Below are 23030 nucleotides of genomic sequence, written 5' to 3'. Positions count from 1 at the left end.
CATCATTCCGTTATGCAAAGATTAAATATAATTCTTGAAGAAATTAATTTAATAGTTGCATACGGCCAGAAGTAGTAAGAACCTAATGGATCACACATAAGACTTGGAACCAAAAGAGAGATGGATGTTATTAATTGATAGAAGCCCAATTGAGCCCAGTAAGGCCCATTTAAATAGAGGGGGGCCGAAATTTATATATAATAAATAAGGAATTATTTTAATTCTATTAATCCTAATTTGATTAGGAATATGAATTAAATTAATTAAGAGATAATTAAGTTAGGAGTTTTAATTAGATTAATATATTCCTATTATTATCCAATTAGGTTATTTATTATTATCCTACATATATTAGATATATAATGAGATAATAATTGGGAATTCTATTCCGAATTGAATTCCTATTAAGTAACCTATTCCTATCTAACTAGGGTTTAGATACAAGTGATTATATATACCCCCCTACTACATGAATTTCGACTAAGCTCCCTAATCCCCCCCTTTGTGATTTTCGAAATTTACAAGTTAGAGAGAGAAAGAGAATTCGACTCCCCTAGTTCGTGGACAAGAATTCATACGGCTTCCATTGATCAATTAATTTCATCTATCTCCTTCTTCTTTGATCTTGTGTTGGTTAATTAGAGGCAATCTATTTTGGTTGCATCTCATACGGTTGATTCTAACTTAACCTCACCGTATTTTACTTCGTGCTTGGGAACTCGGAGAAGAGTTGTGGGCGCTTCATTAACAACGGTAGATTGTTCTTCAAAAGGTATTTCTTCTTATCCATCTTTATATGAAATAACGATTAACGGATCCTATGGTTAAAATGAAGTAGGCTAAATTTTTTATATTTCCGCTGCTATACCTTAGCCTAATTTCCTTCATTCCATTGTGATGACCTGCTCCTCGGCATTCAGATCTAACATCATGATCTCCTCAACGAAGCAGCTTGCCTCTCCTTTGCCCCAGCTGGTGACATCGTTGAAAATTTCGAAGCCTGGCAGAATTTTTCCTTCGGTGCTTACAGCCATTTCCAGCTCATCATCAGACTCATCCCAGATATTGATCGGAGCTTTCTGATTGATGCCTTCCTCGTCGGAGGAATTTCCCCAAACATCCACGACCATTAGGTCCATCACATGAGGGACGTTCGGATTCACATAGGAGGGGTCCGACGATCCATACAAAGCCCAGCCTATCAGCTCGTCGTAGTCCCTGAGGAACACCCCGTTCATTCTTCTAGCCACGAGCGGAATAGCACCCTTTCGGATGCACATGAGTTGCTCCTGATCGCTCAAGGTGACCTGACATGAGGCATACTTGAACCTCCATCTTCTAGCATAATCCACGAATGCTTCCTCGGGAAATTGCTTGATCCTTTCTAAATCCTCCAATGACCCTGTCCACGGAATGTACCTCTCATACCTTTGCACAAAGGCCTCCATGAGGGATCCCCAGTCCCCTTTTGTCTTTGCCGAGAGCATTCGGTGCCACATCAAAGCTTCTCCTATGAGTGTCTTTGGAAAATGCTGGACCAACTCACTTCGGTAGAGTCCCACATCAAACATGTAGGCACGGAAACGGTTTATGTGATCGATCGGGTTCTCATCTCCCTTGTACTTAGACATGGCTACTACTGCCTCAGGTGTCTCCTCTTCAGGTAACGCAGGCACTTCCTCTGGACATTCCCATGCGGCGTATTTCTTGATGAATCTCTTAGTCATTTCTGCCCAATCTGCTTTAACGTGCACTGGAAGAGACATGTACCACACCAGTGACTCTCCTGCTAGTGAGTTGCAAAACAAGCTCGTAATCTCCTCCTCTTTGAAACCTAGAGGACCCATAGCCGATAGATAAAAATGCAGGTGCTCCATGGGGTCCTTCCCTTCATTATACTTACTGACGGCAGGTAACGGGCGCCTGATAGGCCCAATTTGCATTGCGCTATGTTTCGCCACCCGTGCTTTGGCTCTCCTATACTCCATTAAAAACAAGCTCGACATCAGTGACCAATCATGCTTAGTCGAGTCAGGTAATGCTTGAAACCACTTCAAAGGCTCGCCCACCAGCGAAAGATAGAACCATGGAGCGACTTCTTCTATTTTGTATGGCTCCCCAAACATAGCACACACGTATCCGTATAAATGAGCTTCGGGGTCTTCTACCCCACTGAACAATTTCAACACAGGCATGATCCTCCGAGATGATACTTCCTCGGTTTCCTCAGTTTTAGTTCTATCGTCCATCACTTCTTCCATTGGTTCTTCCTCCAAAACAGACACGTACAAACCATTTCCCACATTCCTTTTCTCATCGGAGTCCAACAACTCCTCCTCATCCTCCCCGAAGGGTTCCACAACCGTACTCTCTTCCAGCCCAAATCCGATCATGCTAACCCTATGATTAGGCAATGGGTTACGCCTAGTGGAAGGGTTTGCTAACGAAGGATCAGCTATCTTCTTCTCCTCAATCAAATCTTGGATCTCATGCTTCAACCTCTCACAGTTCTCAATATTGTGCGCATAATTACTGTGGAACTCGCAGTACCCCCTAGCTTGTATCTGCGGAGTAGGTGGTGCTTTGTTGTAAGGAGTGAGGGCTTTCAACAATCCCTTTTTCTGCAATCGTTCGAAAACTTTTGCGTAGGTCTGATCAAACTTGGCAAACTGCCTTTTCTCGATAGCATTAAGTTCAAGCACTTTCACCGCAGCAGATTCTGTACTCGCGCTTGGCCCTCTGGCACTATATCCAGACTTCGTCCATTTGGTATAAGCTTTCTTCGGCTCACCATCCCCCTCTACTGTCAAGGCGCAACTATACATCTGATTGAAATCGGTAAAAGGCATATACCGCAGCTCATTCTTAATATACGGCAAAGTGTTGCCAATTACCATTCGGATCTGATCCTGCTCAAGCGGCTTCTGCTTCATAACTGCCGCCTTGGCTCTCCACCTCCTCACAAAATCGGACAAAGACTCCCCAGTCTGCTGCTTAGTACTCTCCAGCTCTTTCAGAGTAACCTCAAGCATAGTGTTGAAACTATATTGGGCGATAAATGACTTTGCCAACTCCTTCCAATCCCTCTTTGTTACCAACGGCAATGCATGAAACCACACAAGGGCAGCCCCCTCTAGATAAGTATTGGAACTTGATCCTTGGCCAGGATCGTGTGCTTCATCACGGCCACGTACTGATTCATGTGAGCGGTAGGATCCCCAGTTCCATCCAACTTCTTCATGTCAGGGAGTCGGAATTTCAAAGGCAAAGCAGTTGCCGATAAACAGTTCTTCAAGTTATAAAAGTCCTGACTCCCGGAGCTTCCCCCACGCAGATCCTGCACCTCCTGAGTGATGTGCTGCTTCCAATTCTCTTCCTTAGCTTTCTCCTTCTCAAGCTGTTTCTGGATGTAATCCTGATAGTCATCCTCATTCCCGAAGCGGGGACCAGTGTTCACCTCATTCTCAGCGCGCTTACTACCACTCTTGTTATCCTTCAACGCCAGCTCAGCTAGCTGGGCCAAAATTGCGGCCAACTGATCATTAATGTTGTTCACAGAGTTTTCCAATTCGGCCACTTTTTCGTCGGTCGCAGACATACTGGCCGAAGACTGAGTATACTCGGATGAAGATGATTCAGAAGCCACAACTGCCGATTCGGAACTATCAATTTGTAGCTGATCAAACTGTCTGACTAGCCGGTTACTCTCGCGAAACCACAACCGCTTAATGATGAAGTCTGCGCGAACGGTATCCATTATTATGTATGCATGATTTTATATGCATGATTCGTGGTGTGTGCGTTTATTAATTTACGGATATATAAGATAAGAAGAACAAACGTCAGTCTAATTACACGTATCACAACATCTCTCTTCCACCCTTATTCCTCCACACACTCGATGGTCCAAGTCTCTTTCCTAGGATTTTGGTTTGGGGCTCACATTGCGGTCCAGGGGACGCGTGATGCCGTCGATTATTGCGGAAAAAGTAAATCATCCATCAGACAATACAGTTCGTTTTGACGTATCAACGTTCAGTGACTAAGACATCGACCAAATTGGATTGACCTTTCGAATAACTCGTCTTTTGTTATTTCGCGAGACACGTTAGTCCGGGTTTTGATTCCCTTTTGAGCGTATCTCGGATTTAGACGTGGTACGAGTTATTCTTTTCAGTTCAATCATTCGTTATTGACAATGATTCGTTCTCCTTTAATTCACGTGGGTTTGTATCTCGATTTTTGGATTACGACGGGATCTTTTGGATCTATCGAGAGACATAACCACGTGTTTATTTAGTGATGAAATCACTTTTTGGATTTTTTTTAGGGAACGGACTCATCGCGTAACGTGTTTGTTTTTAGCGTCAAGAATCCGTTTGCTCGTTTTGGCTACGTGAGAAGACGTCGAGTCTTATTTGAGCGCACGGTAATCTTTCGGCTAGCAACAAATTTTATTTCTTCCAATTTACGGGATATATCATCCTAGCGTGGTTATAGAAAATCAACGTTTCGTTTAATCGCATGCTTATTCGAAGCAGGGATATTACCGTTCTTTTTCATTTAGGCACGAGTTAAGCAGACACGCATGTTGGGCCATATTTCTTGTAGTTTGGTAACGGTCGAAATGATCGAGCCATTAGTCCAACCCACAGTCTCGTCCATACGGTGCAATCATGCGGTTTCTTGGCTTAATTCGGCTTCGTGATTTTAAATGGCGTATATACCAGTTCGAGGCACGTATTTAACGGTATTGTTTCATTTTCTTTAACTACTCTCGGGATTGACATATATCGTAGATACGGAATGATTTTGGTCGTTTGTTTATTTTTATTTTCTTAGTCACTTTTGCGGATACATCCATTTCTCTTAAGAACAACACAAGGCGTAACGTAAGAGTTCGCTTTTCATTCAGAAGGGACGGGCCACGTTTATGAAACTCTTTACGTTACAACGGGGTCGTTCGAAACAGAAATGTTCTTTGTTTTCGTTTTGCCATAATCTCGTTTTATCCCAACCTATTTAAAGAATGTGAATAACGGCTACTGTTAATATAGTCTTTTGAATCGAGACATAATAATATCAAACCGATTCGTACTAATACGTGCTTACGTCACAACGTATTTCCTGAACATGTGCCTTCTTCGGGACACGGAAAGGGACCAGGCGGGTCGCACAAGTTCATTCATATGAGATGACTAAGTCGTCTTTAGTTCGAAACGTTTCGATTTTTTGGGGTAGTTTGTATATCGGTTTAAGAGTATATATTAACGTATCGTTTCATTTTCTTTACATATTTTAGGATTTAGACACGTATCATGGCAATTTGAAAACACGAACTGATTCATTTATCACATCAAAAATAGTAACGGGTAATCCTATGGCAACTTCTAAGGCTACTATATGCTGACACGGCTGATCGCGGGACCTCACAGGACCGCACAAATTCGCCCCTAACGAATGGATGGGGACCCTTTGGCGCCTTACTATAAGGGGGAACTTACACTAGCCTCTTTCGAGCGACGAATGGACTCTCGCTAGAGGTTTCGCGGAAATTACCCAAAAGGTTTGCAATAATGCGTATGAATGCATACGAAAAGTAATAATACGATCCGTCCCCGTTAAGGGCTTAAATACACGCCTTCCGGAATCAAATTTCTCGCTTCCCCAGCAGAGTCGCCACTTATAGGTGCCGCAGCCTCGCCCGGGCGGACCGGGGGGTGGACACCGTTGACGACAGATGCTGTGATTGGCGCCGAAAGCAACCAATCGTGGAATCAAGCTGCTCGGCAGGACCGGAGCCTGGAGTATGGAAGAGTCGCCACCCACGAATTGGAAAATGAACATTGATCCCTTGCGGGAGACCGGTGTGGGTTCGGAAAACTTAGGTACGAGCCGAGAAGGCTAGCTCCTTTCCGGAGAAAGGCTACTAGGCACCCCGACATCGCCCGGTTATGAACCACCGGCCTCCTACTTAGCGTGTTAGGCGATAACGGACTAATCGCATATTTCTTTAAGTTTAAAATTCATTTGAAACCTTTTCTTTATCGCTTTGAAAACCGTTTTGAGCATGTTATTTGAAAGCCATTTTAGTAAAGAATCACCCATTTTGCATAATTTTTAAAGTATACATGAGAGAGAGGGGGAGAAGAAAAAATTGATTTATTCACAGTGTGATTTTATACTTTAGACTATACACTAACTCTAAGCTAATCTCATTCCCCGAAAACGAGTTTATTTACATGGTTTGTACCTTAATCGCCGTTGGAACGATTTAGGTACGTTTCAAAACCCCGTTGATTTACATGACATCGACTCGAATTGCCGTTGGAACGACTCGAGCGTTTGAAAACGTGAGATAAGAAGTTTTAACAAAAAACGTGATTAAACATACAAGTCCATTTATTTTTGTACAAAACTGTTTAATCAGGAAAACGATTCAAAACTCGGTTATTTATAATGAAAATGGTTTTATTTACAAGGTTCGCTTAATCCGTCGTTGGAACGAATTAAGGTTTCAACACGTGATATTTTGGAAACGGTTTAAAATGACAAAAATCTTTTATTTACACTTGAAGAACATCTAGAAAAGCTTTAATTTAAACAAACAACTTGAAATCTCTCTTTATCTTTTATTTTCCCTTTTTTACTCAATTATCCTTCATTTGAACATAATGACAACAATTAACAAATTAAATCCAAATTCACCCAACCAAAACATTTTCCAAATCATATATACATATAGGAAATTTAAAAGGAAAAGAAGAAAGATGTACATATATATATATATATTTTTGATAGAAATGATAATTAAACATATACGTTTAAAGAAAAGGTAAATAATAAAGACTATGATTAATAGATAAAAATGACAATAATATTCACAAATGATAAGAAATTAACTTTTAACCCCAAAACTATTATGATAAGTATATATAGAAGATAACCCCTAATAACCCCAAAATGACAAGTATGTATAGTTTAAATGAATTTAAAGGAAAATCTATATATATACATATAATTTTATCAAATCAAATTAATGAAAAATAATATCTAAACATGTTGAATAAATATATACAAAATAATTAAAAATAATTTGAATGCATATATTACATAATTTTACATATATATATATATAAAGGACCAAAAGTCTAAAAGTTGAGAAAGAAGGACCAAAATAGCATTTTTACATTTCAGCAGTTTTACCGACGGAAATTCCGTCGGTAAACTGCCTTTTGGGACAGAAAATGGAAAATTACAGAAACAGTACCTAACATTCCAGATTTATTCAAACACTTTAAACTTAATCTATTCTATCGTTTTGGATCTCCGAACTACCAAAATTGGATCATAGTTTATAACGGAGACTCCTAAAACGATGTTTTATTCGAAACGTTATTTACAAAATGTTTAAAATTTATAATTACAATGTTTTAGTCCCGAACTACCCTTAACACGGGTCACGGTTCGTGTTGGGACTTAAAACGATGTTTTTTAATTCAAAACAAAACCAAACGTTTATTTAATACGAGACGAAACTTAAATAAATTCGGGAAAATAAATAAACGTGTTTAAATAAATAACTAACTAATTACACGAATAAATAAAAATAAACAAAATAAAATAATTAAAATAAATAAAACGAGTCTAGTCCTCGGATAATACCTCAAGATCGGTATTGACAGCTGAAGTTGGTTGATTCCACGAGTTACGATTTTTGTGTTTTTCGGTGTTTTTAGTAAAATTTTAACTTTTAGGAAATTCGGATTTTTTAGGAAAAAAAAATATTTTTCCCAAAAAATTACTTTCTCTCTCTAAAAAATGTTTTAGAGTGAGAGAGTCCCCAAAAATCCCTCTCTTCAAATGCATGGAGATCCGTGCCTTTTATAGGCACGGATCCCAAAATATTTTGGGCGTGGCCCGACGGGCGTCGGGATACGCCCAAAAAATTTTAGGCTACGCCCAAAATGGTTGGACGGACGCCCAACTTAAGTTGGGCGCACGCCCAACGCCCAACTTACGTTGGGCGAGCGCCCAACGGCCGTTGGGCGTTCGCCCAACCTCGTCGGGCGCTCGCCCCACGAATGTTGGGCGTCCGCCCAACGAGCGTTGGGCTTTCGTCCGACGTTGTGGGGCGTCCGCCCATCGAACGTCGGATGACGCCGACACCCCTCGGGCCGCGTCCAACGCTCGACGGGCGATGTTTCACACCCGGCCCATCGGGCGGGCATTCGACGCGTCGTGCCCCCTTTTCTTTTTTTTATTTTTTAAAATTTCCTAACCAATGGAATCAACCGCTTTAGCTGTTTGTCGTGGGTTTTCATCACAGGTCTTCCGACTCGGTGTCTACAACGTTTTATCAGAAAATGACCAAATTGAACATGGGAACGTTTTATCAGAAAATGACCAAATTGAGCATGGCAATAAGACGAAATTGTCAATTAACCAACATAAACAATCTGTTAGGCCAACATGAACACTGCACAATATATACTAATTTCATAATACTGTTAGATTTATATTGCAACTGCACAATATATACCAATTTCTACATATTGGTAAGCCAACATGGCCACTTCAAAAACAACCAAAATATGTGCAATGTTAAGGCAACATGGCCAATTCACAAAACAACCAAAATATGTGCAATGTTAAGTCAACATGGCCAATTCCCAACACAATCAAAATATTTGCAATGTTAAGCCGTAACATTGGCAATACACAAAACAACCAAAATATGTGCAATGTTAAGCCATAACATTGCCACCCAAAACAGCAAAAAAACTAAATTCCCTTAACGCCATGGTCTTTGTTCATTTGAAGAAGAATTTCTTGTGCATGGCCTCCTCCCTGGATGAACGGTTGATCTTGCATTAGTTTGTCTTCCTCTTGTGGATGACTGGGGTGGTTGACTAGTTGAGGCAACAGTCTGGCTAGTTCCCTACACAACCAATATACATTAGAAACTGAAGCAAAAAGTATGCCAAGAGCAATTACACCAAAAAAAATTAACAACTTACATTCATCATCCAACGAACTGTGTTACAAGGAGGTGGCTGTGATGTTGATGTCACTAGAGCAGTAGATGGTCTTGGTGGTGAAGTTGTTGGCCTTGCTCTCTTCGGCTGTAAGAGCAATTAAACAAAAAAAATGTACCATTACAGCCACAACAGCAAGATATCCAGCCAATATTGAACAAATAAATACCTGTTGAGCAGTTGAATTTGAGGCTTGTGATGTGCATGTCCTTTTATTGTTGTTTTTGCCTCCACACGATCTACATGTCATGTAGATGGTGCCTTTCCTGCTCAATCTACCTTTGCTAGATGTCTCGATCTCTTCCGGTTCTTTCCTTCTTGCCTTCTGTCTTCTGCCACGCTTGGACTTCACTGGTGAAGGAGGCTCAATTGGAACTGGTGGAGCTTCATTAGGCCATTGATCCATGCCATTCGTTGGTTCAATGATGAAGCTATAAACCTTCAAATACATCTCAACCGAATAGCAATCTGTTAGATGGTTCTCTGGATTCTAGTTTTGTCCTATAATAGCAGCACATCCATGACTGCAAGGGATCCCAGTTAACTGCCATCTTCGACATGTGCAAGTGTTTTCATCCAAATTCACAACAAATTGCTCTCCCAAACCATTGATCTGTACTCTAGGCCCCCCGGAGTAAGTGGGTTGGTAATGTCTTGCCCAATCTTTGTTCACTAGTACAGAAATGGCCTATGGCCACGATCGTTTACCGTCATTAGCCACGGTTGTACGACCGTGGCCAAAGGAGGCGTGGCAAATGCTTGACATCTTTAGCCACGGTTGTTCGACCGTGGCCAAAGGGGTATAAGAGTCGGGTTTTACGTATAACCGACTCTAATTCCCTATGTTTTGGCTACGGTTGTTACGAAAAAATGTGGCTAAAGGGTTCTTTAACCACGGTTTTTCGTAACAACCGACCCTAATGCTCTGATCATTAGAGTCGGTTGTAGAAGAACCGTGGCGAATCATAAGAGCATTAGAGTCGGTTGTTGCAACGACCGACTCCAATGCTCTAATCATTAGAGTCGGTTGTTCTGCAACTATAGCCAATGTCAATTATATTAGAGTCTGATATTATTATTTTTAACAATTTTACATTAGCATATTCAAATTAAACCTGCTCTATTTTGTTGTATTACTGAAATTAAATGCAAAATGAATAAAAAAATGTACACAAATATAGGATAATTAATTAACCTGTTATATATATACACGCTTTGATTCAATATTCATAGTATTTTCAAGTAACAACCTGCTGTATATTACAGAAATTAACTGGGAACACACAAAAAAACTGACGTATATTCGTTACTACTCTATCATACTCTCTACAACAGAATGTTAAACATAATTGTAGTGTTGAAATCCAGCCATCTTCTCTGTTGTCTCGACCTTCGACATATTCTCAGATGACATTAATTATCACTACTGTAATTTCTATGAAAATGGACTAATTACAGTTAAAAGCATGCTAGCATTAACCAAGAGTAGTTTCACCACGACAAATATTAGCTTACCATAATCAAATTATTAGCATATTCAACCATTAAAAAAAGGACAAGGTACCAAAATAGGCCTATAATTTTTGAGAAAGTACCAATTTAGGCTCTACATACAAAATAGCACCAATACAGGCTTAAAGTTTAAAAAAGGTATCAATTTAAGCCTCAATAAAGGATTGGACACATCATTCCTATTACTCCGTTAAGTTTTGATTTCTCCCTCCACGTACAATTGACGGAACTTAATGGAGTAATATCAATGACGTGTTTCGTTCCGTTATCAAGGCCTAAATTGGTACGTTTTTAAACGTTAAGTCTATATTGGTGTTATTTTGTATGTGGAGCCTAAATTTATACTTCCCCAAAAAAACCATAGGCCTATTTTAGTACCTTATCCTTAAAAAAAACAAATAAGCTATAACGCATCCAAGAAAAACATAAGTTTTAGGAATTGATATTACCAATTTCTCAATCCTATAACATGAAAGTAAAAAAACACAATCTCAACCACATTGGCATATATGAAAATCGCTCTCTTTTGTTTCTAAAAATGATAAAATTTCAAGATAAGAGCAATTACACTTACTACACTTATCCCATTAAAGTATCAACTGAATTATCTAAATTTTCACAATAATTTCATCCTAATACTAATTAGCAGATGCAACTTTATAATAACTCTATATAACAGAAGTGAAATCTCAACATTAACTAAAATCTCAGCTTATTTCCAAGATATTCAATAAGCCTGGCAATAACAATTCAAATAGAATATCAACATCTTGACAATCAGATGGGAAGAGATAAATAAATAGGATTTGTCATGTACAAAGAAATTGATATCAACTTTGTTCACTCAATAACTTAGAATGAATCACCACACAACAACCCAATAATGCAACTTCCAGTAAGGACGAAATCTTTATACTAAATTATCAAATGACAACATGCACCTTGAATTAAAGTCATCCTTAGTACATACTAATGCTTAGATATTTTCAAGTATGCTGAAAGTGTGCTCTAAATTAGAGCTATTTCTTCGTGGTAATCTGAAAGTGTGCTATGAATATCATTGAATATTGAGTCTATGGACTATCAAATTAACATACAGTCATTTAGACTAGATACTTACTATGGCAACCGTAGGAAGCTGGTAATCCTTCTTTGATGAGTATCTCTTTCTTGAGGGTTCAGCATCTTCATTTTTGTTGTTTGTATGAGGATTGTCATTATTGTCAGAGTATGATTTAGTTCGCTATTTCTTGAGATCATTCAAGCCCTGTAGAGGAAATCAGAATGAAAAAGGTTCAGTACTTCCAAATTTTTGTCCCCAAAATGATCAAGTGTAAACTCACTTAAGGAAATTTTACCTTCTCTCTTAATTCAAACTTGCTTTTAATAGCTTCCCAAAAAGCAGGAATGCATATATCATTTGGCAATTCCTTGAATGCTGTCAGGTAATTTACATCCACAATAACATGGTCACTAGTGCCTTCCTGGATCTACACAATTGAAATGAAGAGATGAATCAAACACTCTGAAAACATCATCATTGATGAAGATATTAAAAACCCCAACTCTGATTGGAAGAAAAGTAATTCCGAGTGATCAAGAACTCTTTTTCTGGAGGTAAATATGGCTTCCTTTTGCTAGGTTCACCTGATTCACTGTTAACCCAGAGCTCAAACAATGAAAGGATACATTCAATGTGAAATCCTTGTAAATGGAAGATATAATAGAATTGAAAACACATGAGATGAGCAAGGTATTCACAAGGTGCTCACATGTCACAACAAAACATAAGAAACAAAATTATTGCCTTTTGCAAATTAAAGCAACCAGGTTCGCTGTGAAGTTTCTAAGCTCCTAGTGATTGTCAAAAAAATAGATTCCCAAACCTTTTAGCAACTAGGCAGGTAATAATTGCTGGCATCAATTGATGTAGCTGAAGAAATGACAGGAAAAATTGCATCAGTGTTACACATTACCTGTTTCCGTATGAAAGTCGGGAAGGACATGTACATCTTCGGTCAAAGCAGCAAGAAATAGTAAGGTCATCCATCAACATCGTTAATATGGTGTTCAATAGTTCAAAGAACTATATTTCTGGAAATAAGGACTCGTTCCCAGAATTCCAGATACAGCAAATTCCTATAACAAAAAACATGAACCCCAATCCAATGCTCAGTCTATACAAAAAAACTAAAATGAATTCACAAAAACTTGGACAAATTAGATGCCAGTGGACTTCAATTTGAACTTCAACTTTTGTCTTCAGATTACACATATCCAACATGAGCAGTAATCTTATGAAATTACTCAACTTGAACTTCAATTTTTGTCTTAAGATTACACATAACCCTTAACCAAAGATCATAAATCACAAAATTGAAGAAATTATTTAGATGCTCAATCTTAATTTTGTACTAAGCCGCCAAAACCCCAAAATGCAGTTATAACAAGCAATTTTTTAACACAATGAACACGGGAGAACAAAACTTGTTACGAGACTGAAACAAGCCCAAACAACCAAAATTATGAGTACATACCCAAACATGGTCGAGTTTCGTTCCGCAAACAAAACGAGTAATCAATTTCAGCAATAGAAACTCTAACCTGCTTCATGAACTCGAACTCCAAAGGGTGAAATATGAACTAGAACTCGAACTCCAAGTAACACCAAAACAAAACTCGAACCCACAGAACACCAACTCATAAGAGTGCAGACGGTAATGTCAATATCCTTTAAACAGATCGAGCGAGGGAATCGAATACAGTGTTTAGGACATGAAGGATAAAGAAGCAGGGTGGGAATCGTATAGGAATCGCTTTAATTTTTAAGATAGAAATCAGGTCTTTAGAGTCGGTTTATCACATAACCGACTCTAAAATTATCAGTGGCATCGGTTAAAGGCATAACCAACGCCAATGACCCTTTATTTGGCTTCGGTTCTATTATTTGGGTCATTAGTATCGGTTTAACCAAAAACCGATGCCAATGACCATGAAAAACACGCACGGTTTAGAAAAACATTTAGAGTCGGTTATTAAATTTATCCGAGACTAATAAGTCCTTATTAGAGTCGGTTTTTTGAAATAACCGACTCTAATAACCTTTAGCTACGGTTTTATAAACAACCGTAGCCAATAAGGCGTAGCTATAGGTCAATTCTGTACTAGTGGTTTATCTCCAACTTCTTCAAGATCTTACCACAGAATTTCTTGTTATTCCTCCTCATGAAATCTGCTTTATTCCTAATCCTTTTCATTAACTTGACCTTTATCATCTTATACATGGTGATTATGCCCTTGTCCCTTGCATCAAGTATGTATTTGTTAAAGCACTCACACAAGTTATTGAGCAGCATATCACATTGTGCCCTGTAACAGAACATACGCATCCCAATCAATTGTAATTTAACCCAACATATTGTATAGACAATCCCAAGATAGTGTGTAGACAAACATAATTTGAGATTACCTTTCAGAAAAACATGCTCTTACCCAGTGCTCGCTTGGCCTTTGTCTAAGACATTCCCTGGCTTCTGGTGAAATCTGTTCAATCTTGTTTAGCCACTCTTCGTGCTTTGCCATATATGGAGCCCTTGCTGCACCCCAAATCAGGTCCTTCAACACTTTGCCTTTAAATTTCGTCCTAAAATTTGTGTACATGTGGCGTACACAAAGCCTATGTTCAGCTTCAGGAAACATCATCTCAACTGCCCCTATTAATCCCTGCATGTAAGTAAGGAAACAATGAACTAAACAATTATAAGTATCTACACATAACTTATGTATAACTAAACAATTATACCTTCTGCCTATCAGACATGAATGTATATTGGCTACTATTTTCAATATCCAAGTCAGCTGCCAATAGTTCCAAAAAAACAGGTCCAAGTTTCCTTGCTTTCTGTCTCAACCATTGCATATGCAATGGGAAAGATACAGTCATTAGGATCGATCCCAATAGCTGATAGAAGCTGACCTCCAAACATACCCTTTAGCCAGCAACCATCCAGTGATATTATCTTCCTACATCCCGCCTTCCAAGCTGATTTCAGAGCATACAAGCACATATACATGCCCATGAACTTCCCTTCCTTCCACCTACCCATGACATTACTACCTGGATTTGATCTCAGTATCTCAGCTCTATACCTACAGGCAGTTGTGAAAAACAATATCAGATACCAATGGGAATACAATAAAAGCACATGCTATGAATTATGATGTAAAGAAAATACATGTATATGTTCTCATACTGACCCTTCCACAGTAGCAGATGCATCATGCCCATCTTCTGGCGCCCTTGCATTGTCACCTTCCACAGCAGCAGCTGCATCATGACCATCTTCCTGAGCCCTTGCATTCTCACCTTCAACAGCAGCAGCTGCATCATGACCATCTTCCTGAGCCCTTGCATTGTCACCTTCCACAGCAGCAGTAGTATCCCCAGCTTCATCATACCCAGCTTCATCATCCCCTGCATAAGTGGTTTGCTCTTTATGCTCATCTTCTTGAGCCCTTGCATCATGACCATCTTCCTAAGCCCTTGCATTGTCACCTTCCACAGCAGCAGCTGCATCATGCCCAGCTTCATCATACCCAGCTACATCATCCCCTGCATAAGTAGTTTGCTCTTCATGATCATCTTCCCAATCATTGGGGGCATCATCTACACCCACATAGGTAGCTTCCTCAACCGTTGCATCGTGTATTTCAGCAATTGACGCATCATGTCCACTTGGAGCAGTTGCTTCATCATTGGGTTCCTTGTTTACTCCAACTGTAGGTTCTACTTCTTCATTCCATTCCTTGTTATACTCAAGCATATACAGATTCCTCCCAGTAATTGTTTTCTTACAAACAGGTACTTCAACATCCTCATCAATCTCTTCTAATACAACTGAACTTGGAATAAATTCATCTTCGTCTTCTTCAGAGATCTCATACATGTCTTCTTCAGTCACTTGCTTCACATATATGTGAATCTCCCCACACTCAACACCAGCTAAAGCTAGCTCGTAACAATCCTCATCACTGGCTATATGCTTTAACCCATCAGGCCATAATTCGTCATACGACATCCAATAATACTGATAGACTCCTGTGCATCCCAAACTAACTACCTTAGCAACAATACCCACCAAAGACAGAGTGTCCCAGTGGCAATATTCCCAGATGTACATATCACCATCAAGATATCCATGTTTAGTCCAACTGCCATCATAATTCAACATAATGGCAAAGTATCCATCTTCGGGATCTACAATTAAATACACAAATATATAATGTAAGATTTCCGGCCAAACAATGTTAATAACCAATAGAGATAACATGGCAATAAGCAGTAGATAACAATGTTAATAACCAATAGATAACATAGCAAGAAGCAGTAGATAACAATGTTAATAACCAATAGAGATAACATGCAAATTACCAATAGATAATAATGTTAATAACCAATAGAGATAACATGGCAATTACAAATAGATAACATGGAATTTAAGCCATGAACACTTTGCAATAACCAATAGACTGAGTAAACAAGCAATACCCAATATATAACATGGCAATTACCAATAGATAACATAAAATTTAAGCCATGAACAATAAATAAACTCAGTGAACAAAAAATGTATACTTTAAGCCACCTAAAGATAGATAACATAAACTCAGTAAACAATAGATAACATAAACTTTAAGCCATTAACACCACAACACTCAATAAACTCAGTAAACAATAAATATATACATACATACATAATATATATCAAAATATGTGAGCATCGCAAGCTATAACATTTAATAACAACTACTTACATGGCTTTGACATGGCAGATTCTGCGTCCAGTGTATCACGAATTCCTTAAATCTCGGTGGACCGTACGAAGTGGAATCCACTGCATAAAGTAACCCAAAAGATCAGTATCGCATGCAACAAAAAAGTGCTCATGTCATCTTCAACTTGTTAGAAAACAAAAAAGGAACTTGCTTGAGATAGAAAGATAAAGCCTAGTACTCAAATGATATGGGTGTAGTAGTCTGAGAGAGAAAGCTACAAATTTTCGATCGATGGATGTGAATAAAGTAAGGACCTTACCACTGAGTTCTTCGACTATAGACAACTTTACTTCTACATGTATTGTGAACAACTTAGGGTTCCATTCTTCACTGTTCTTCAACTTAGGGTTCGATTCTTCGATTCTATAATCACCGTTCTTCGAAGACACTGAACTTGATTTCTCAAACGATCAACTTTGGGTTTCGTTTTGTTTCCCCAGAAATCTCTTCTATCTTTTCTTAGGGTTCGTATCAGTTTGAATCAACAATGGAAATGAAGGGAATTCATAATATAAATCGATAATGGCGTCGTTTGAGAACCTTTTCAGTTGAAAGTACAACTAGGAAACGAAGAGACAAGTATGGGTAAATGAGCCAGCAATTAATTAGGAGGGAAAACCAAAGAGGGGCAAATTAGTCTTTACACATCCATGGGTCCCACGTTTTTTAATTCAGGATTCGAAATAAGGGTGATGTGGCACGTTGACTGGCGTTGACTGGTCATTTTTACCGGCCGTACACCACATTAGGAGGTCACATCTAAGTTGGTACATATTAGTGAGATAAAATGAAGTTGGTACACCAAAGTGTGATTTAGGGTAAAGGTTGTACACCATGTGTGAAATTTACCCTTATAATGGTTGTTGTTGGCTATTTCTAGCAATTATTAATTGTTTTTTTTATAGTTGTTTTCGTTAGCTATTTCTAGCAGCTATTAATTATTTTTGTAGTTTGTCAGATTTTTTAGTTCGAGACTCGTTAGGCACTCTATAGGTGGATCCTTACCCAATTAAAGCTTTTTGTGTACGCTAGGACTCAGACGTGAGATATAGCTTAAACGACCCTTAACCACTCAATCCAACCTTTGGTAGCAGTTATTAAGGGCATGTTTGGTTTAGATGTTAACTAATAGTTGTTGTTATTGTTGTTAAATGTTTGCGGTTGCAGTAAGTTGTTTGTTGTTGCTATTAGGTGTTTAATTATTAGTGTTTGTTAAAATTATATTGAACTATTGATGTTAGTATTTAAAATGTCTAATATTGACATGTTTTAAATTAATCAATAAAAAATTATAAAATAAAAAAATGTATCATATAAATTAATAAAAACAATCCAAATAAAAAAATTAAAATAAAAATTTATTGAACGCAACAAACATTGTTCTTTTGGTAATCATGTATAAAACTAGAAATAATGTTAAAGAAGAAAATATATTTTGTGGAAATAAAAATGATAGTTTAGTTACAAACATTTTAAATGAAGCGCAAATTTAACCTTAACATATGAATGGTGCAAAGTTAACCCTGATGTTTTTAAGCAAGATCAATTTTAACCCTACATTATCGAAAATAGCCCAAACCTATATATGCTAGTATTATGTCAGTGGAATGAGGTTTCTAGAATAGCAATAGTTATAAAATCTTCAATTAATTTAATTCTAGACTTTTCTTTTCTTTTCTAGACCTAAACTCTTTCAAATCCTAAAAATATCACAAGTTGGTGGTACTTGTTGAAACACATTTCCACATGATTTTGATTTGACAAAATTATTTAAGTTAATCTCATGATTAAGACAATTAAATTTAAGTGCTTTGATTTAATTGTACTAATGTGTTTGTTCAATGTTGAGTATATTAATAAATAAGAACAGGAATAAAAAGTAAGACAGAACGAAGTCAGCATGAGCCACAGAAGCTGAGTAGAACACAACTCAGCATCATAAAAGAAAAGTCTTCTTCAGAATAAACGCTTGAAGACGAAGTTGACTGAAGAAGCTGAGTAGAACGTAACTCAGCCTCGTCAAATGAGATCTTAAAAGGCAATGTCAATTAAGTCAAGCTGAGTGTTCGTCAGGACAGCACCAATGATCCGTTGACTAGAAGACAAAGTCCGACAAAGGTCTGCACCAATTTAGAAGCCTCAGAATTACACCAAGAGACCTTTTCAAGACGCATGGATCACCTGGCGTTTGGCAAGAAGACAAACCTGGCGCAAAAAGATGAAACTGGCAAGCCTGGCACCTACTAAATTCAGACGATAGGATTGGCCTACAATTACTGAACGCTGACCTATCAATGATGAAAGAAGACCGTTTGAATTCAACGGATATGTTCGAATTCAAATCATTGGAGCTTCAGAAATTGCTATAAAAGGACAAGTTCATCACTTGGATCCTTTGCCGAAATACAAGAAAGCACAGACAGAAAAGCAAATCTTCACAAGAGTGAAAATCCAAAATAGAAGCTCTCTAAATAGAAAAAGCAAGTTCTTACACCCAAATCCAATCTCTGTGTAAAAGTCTAGAGTGAATTTGTATTCATCTAAAGTGTTCTTCGTTTAGAGAGAACAAATCTTGTATCAATTGTAAAGGTTGAGAGAGTGAAGCTGAGTACTCGGTTTTAGTACTCAGCGGTAGAGAAAATCTGAGTGTTTGGTTATAACGCTCAGTAGGATTGAGTAGACGAATAGAGGACGGCACTCTTGCATACTCAATTGCTTTGTAAACGGTTTGTGCTCTACCTTTAAAGAGCTCAGTAGTGGATTGAAAAAGCCCGGAAGGATTCTGGGGACTGGACGTAGGCGGTGAGGCCGAACCAGGATAAGACTGCTGAGTAATCTCTAACCCTTCTCTTGATATATATGTATGTGTTTCTTGCTTAAATTACTCAGTATATAATTTGTATAAGCCGACGCTGAGTAATCAGAGTGCTAAGTTGGAAGCTGACCTTAAGTGTTATTTCCCAACTCACAAGTGAAACAGTTCTAGTCAGCCTCTGACTAAAGCTGTCTTACATCACGCTCAGCCTTGCTGACCAAAACTGAGTGAAGTTATTTAAACATGTAATTAAGTCAGCATAATTAAGCGAAAAAGTTATATTAGTTCCTACCCCCCCCCCCTTGGAACTAATCCTATTACATTACACGGGACCAACAAGTGGTATCAGAGCACAGTAGCTCACTATTCAAGATAAAACTATCTTGAGCTGATCCCTGTAAATGGCTGAGAACATCACTCGTTTCCTTCCAGGAAATCAGACAACACAGATACTCCCTGAGGGATTATCAATTAGTCGGCCTCCTCTGTTTTTCGAGTCAAACTATACATTTTGGAAAAACAGAATGAAAAACTTCATTCAGGCAACAAACATGAGTGCATGGCTGGCTATAGTCCAAGGCCCGTTTGTTCCCTATGAAATTGTTGATGGAGTAAAGTCTATCAAGAGTGAGTCTAAGTGGTCAGAGGATGACCTTAAAAAATTGCAAAATAATGCTTCGACTATCAATATGCTTCACTGTGCGTTAGATGCTGCAGAGTACAACAAAATTTCAGGTTGTGAGTCAGCACAGGAAATCTGGAAGAAGCTGGAGGTGACCTATAAAAGAACCAGCAAGGTCAAGGAGTCCTAGGTGAATCAACACATCATACTATATGAGCTGTTTGAGATGAACGAGAATGAAGACATCTCTGAGATGAACTCAAGGTTCACCAATATCATAAATGAGCTTAAGAGACTCGACAAGAACTTCACAGAAGAAGAACAAGTGAAGAAAATCTTAAGAAGTCTCCCCAAGAGCTGGCAAGCTAAGAAGACAGATGTGGAAGAAGCTCAGGACCTGACCACATACAAATATGATGAGCTAATAGGATCTCTGCTGACTTACGAGATCTCCATGAAGAATTTTGAAGCTAAAGAAAAGTCAGAGGACAAGGAGCAAAAATCTCTTGTCATGAAAGCTAACTCAACAGAAGCTGACTCATCAGATGATGAGGAGATGGCCATGTTCACCAGAAAGATGAAGAAGCTGTTCAGAAAGAATGACAAGAACAACAAAAGGCCATTCAGAATAAGCGATAAATACAAAGCTGAGTCCAGCGACAGCAGATACAAGAAGGACAGCTCAAAGCCTGTCACTTGCTTTGAATGCCATCAAACTGGGCACATTAAATCAAGCTGTCCCACTCTGAAGAAAGAAAAGAAAGGTAGCAAAAAAGTAATAGTGGCAACATGGAGCGATAGTGATGAGTCAACCTCATCAAAAGCTGATGCCACTGAGTCAGCAAACATATGTTTCATGGCTGACGAATCTGCTGACCACTGCCGTTTTGAGCAAACTGACCTCTCAGATGGATCTGACCAAGAGGAACACTCCAATGAGGTAACATCTCTTCTTCTGCTCAGAAATGAAATGGTTAATGCCCTGAGTGATCTCTATAAACAAACAAAAAAGTGTAATAAGAAAATAAGAGCACTCAACAGGCGATGTGATGAGATTAAAGAGGTCAAACTGAGTAACCTCCGACATCTGCTTCAAGACAACACCAGGCAAGATGAAAATCTAAAAATCATGCATCAGTTTGTCTCGGAAGTCCAATCAGACTCTAAGAAGCTGAGAAAGGACATCACATCTATACAGAACCAGCTGAGTACATTGGCTAAGAAAAGGTTCTATCCAAATGCTGAGTATCAAGGTACTGGTCAGCATAGACAGTACACTCAGCAGAACAGTCAGTGTGACTGTTGTGGAAAAAGAGGATACACTATAAATGTGTGTTGGTATGCTCAGCACCATCGTGCTGACCAAAAGAGGAAATACCCTCAAAGGGTAATTTTTTGTGACTATTGTGGTAAAGATGGCCACACCATAAATGTATGTCGTCACAAAATAAAATATGATGCTTCACCTTTTCATGCTAACCAACGAGGACCCAAAAAGAATTGGGTACCTAAAGATGAATAGTTTAAATTGCAGGTGAGCCTGAGGTGCGCGGAGAAGTCAAAGCTATGGTACATTGACAGCGCATGCTCGAGGCATATGACTGGTGATGAAACTCAGTTCATCACACTTGTGCATAAACGAGGTGGAAATGTAAGTTTTGGAGACAATAAAAAGGGTAAGATAGTAGGATCAGGTACTATCGGAGGAAATCCTACTATTGAGTCAGTCTCCCTAGTCAGGGGTCTCAAATATAACCTATTGAGCATGGCTCAGCTGTGTGACAGCGGTAGAAAGGTTGTATTTGATGCCACTGAGTGTCGGATACTCGAGGGAAAAACAAATGATTTGATTTTAACTGCCCCTCGTGTTGACAATGTCTTCATGCTGAGTTTAGAAAAGAAGTTTTCAAAAAATATATGCTTAGTATCAAAGGAAGATAATTCCTGGCTATGGCATAGGAGACTTGGTCATGTAAGCATGGACCTCCTTGCCAAATTAGCAAGAAAGCAATTAGTTGAGGGTTTGCCCAAACTTAGATTTGAGAAAGATCAATTATGCAATGCTTGTCAGCAAGGTAAACAAACCAAAAAGTCTTTTCAAAGTAAAAATATTGTCTCAACCAAGCGTCCATTGGAATTACTACACTTGGATCTTTTCGGACCTGTCCAGCCACTCAGCTTGGGCGGTAAGAGATTTTCCTTGGTCATTGTAGATGATTTCTCTCGGTATACTTGGGTCATCTTGTTGAGTAGCAAGGATGAAGCCTTTGAGATGTTTTCAACACTGATTAGAAAACTTGAAAATGATAAAGACTTAAAATTAGCTCACATCCGAAGTGATAATGGCGGAGAATTCAAAAACCAACAGTTTGATGAATTCTGTGAAGTCAGCGGCATTGACCACAATTTTTCTGCTCCTAGAACTCCTCAACAAAATGGGGTAGTTGAGAGGAAGAACAGAACCTTAGTCGAAATAGCTAGGACAATGCTGAGTGAGAATAGGCTTCCAAAGTATTTCTGGAGTGAAGCTGTCAACACAGCGTGCTATATACTCAATAGGGCTTTAGTTAGACCTATACTTAAGAAAACCCCCTATGAACTTTGAAAAGGACGAAAACCCAACATTGGATATTTTCGTGCCTTTGGTTATAAATGTTTTATACTCAATACGAAAGACAACCTTGCCAAGTTTGACTCTAAAGCTGACGAAGCGATCTTTCTAGGGTACTCAACTAACAGTAAAACATATAGGGTGTTCAATAAACGAACTCAGGTCGTAGAAGAGTCTGTTCATATTGAGTTCGATGAAACTGACCCTGTAGGGAAGATAATCCAGCCTACCGAAGATGACCCATGCTCATCTTCTGCTGACCAAAATGGAGCCGCTGAGTCATTACCACACGGGCTGACCAAAGGTAAAAACGAACCTGAAATTACCTTTGCTGGCCAATCTAAAACTGCAGAGATTGTTGAAACACCTGCTCCTGAAAACTCAACACTGCCCAAAGAGATCAAAATTCCAAGAGGACATTCAGAAAAGTCCATTCTTGATGCTATTGAGAACACCCTGATGACCAGAAATCAACTCAGGAGATATCTCAGTAATGTTGCGTTCGTCTCAGTCCATGAACCAAAGAATTTCACCGAAGCTAAGCACGACAAATTCTGGATCAATGCGATGCAAGAAGAGCTTGATCAATTCAAGAGA

The 23030-nt window shown here is 38.7% G+C and overlaps 1 protein-coding gene across 4 annotated transcripts; it reads right to left on the bottom strand.

The window, feature by feature from the left end:
- Window positions 1-8539: 8539 nt before the first annotated feature.
- On the bottom strand, window positions 8540-13395 carry LOC136201199 (uncharacterized). Of its 4 annotated transcripts, none has more exons than XM_065991797.1 (7): window positions 13088-13395; window positions 12527-12689; window positions 11909-12040; window positions 11671-11817; window positions 9208-9562; window positions 9021-9125; window positions 8540-8941 (listed from the first exon to the last, which is right to left on the bottom strand). In XM_065991797.1, the coding sequence occupies exons 5-7, from the start codon at window positions 9487-9489 to the stop codon at window positions 8795-8797; spliced, it is 534 nt and encodes a 177-aa protein (XP_065847869.1). In that variant the 5' UTR covers window positions 9490-9562; window positions 11671-11817; window positions 11909-12040; window positions 12527-12689; window positions 13088-13395; the 3' UTR covers window positions 8540-8794. The 4 variants fall into 4 exon arrangements, with proteins under 4 accessions (XP_065847869.1, XP_065847867.1, XP_065847870.1 ...); XM_065991795.1 differs by having other exon boundaries at window positions 13155-13393; XM_065991798.1 differs by having other exon boundaries at window positions 9208-9477; window positions 13155-13391.
- Between the last annotated feature and the right edge of the window lie 9635 nt (window positions 13396-23030).

The sequence above is a fragment of the Euphorbia lathyris genome, chromosome 7 (assembly GCF_963576675.1).
Source record: "Euphorbia lathyris chromosome 7, ddEupLath1.1, whole genome shotgun sequence".
Classification (NCBI taxonomy): Eukaryota; Viridiplantae; Streptophyta; class Magnoliopsida; order Malpighiales; family Euphorbiaceae; genus Euphorbia; species Euphorbia lathyris.
Note: the sequence above shows the minus strand (reverse complement) of the source record. Positions and strands in the feature narration are given on the sequence as shown.

Coding starts and splice junctions, on each gene's coding strand:
- LOC136201199 (XM_065991796.1), bottom strand. CDS start 9,489: ATGTATTTGAAGGTTTATAGCTTCATCATTGAACCAACGAATGGCATG. Junction 9,126..9,207: donor CAAATTCAACTGCTCAACAG/GTATTTATTTGT, acceptor TTGCTCTTACAG/CCGAAGAGAGCAAGGCCAAC. Junction 8,942..9,020: donor CAGTTCGTTGGATGATGAAT/GTAAGTTGTTAA, acceptor TTGGTTGTGTAG/GGAACTAGCCAGACTGTTGC.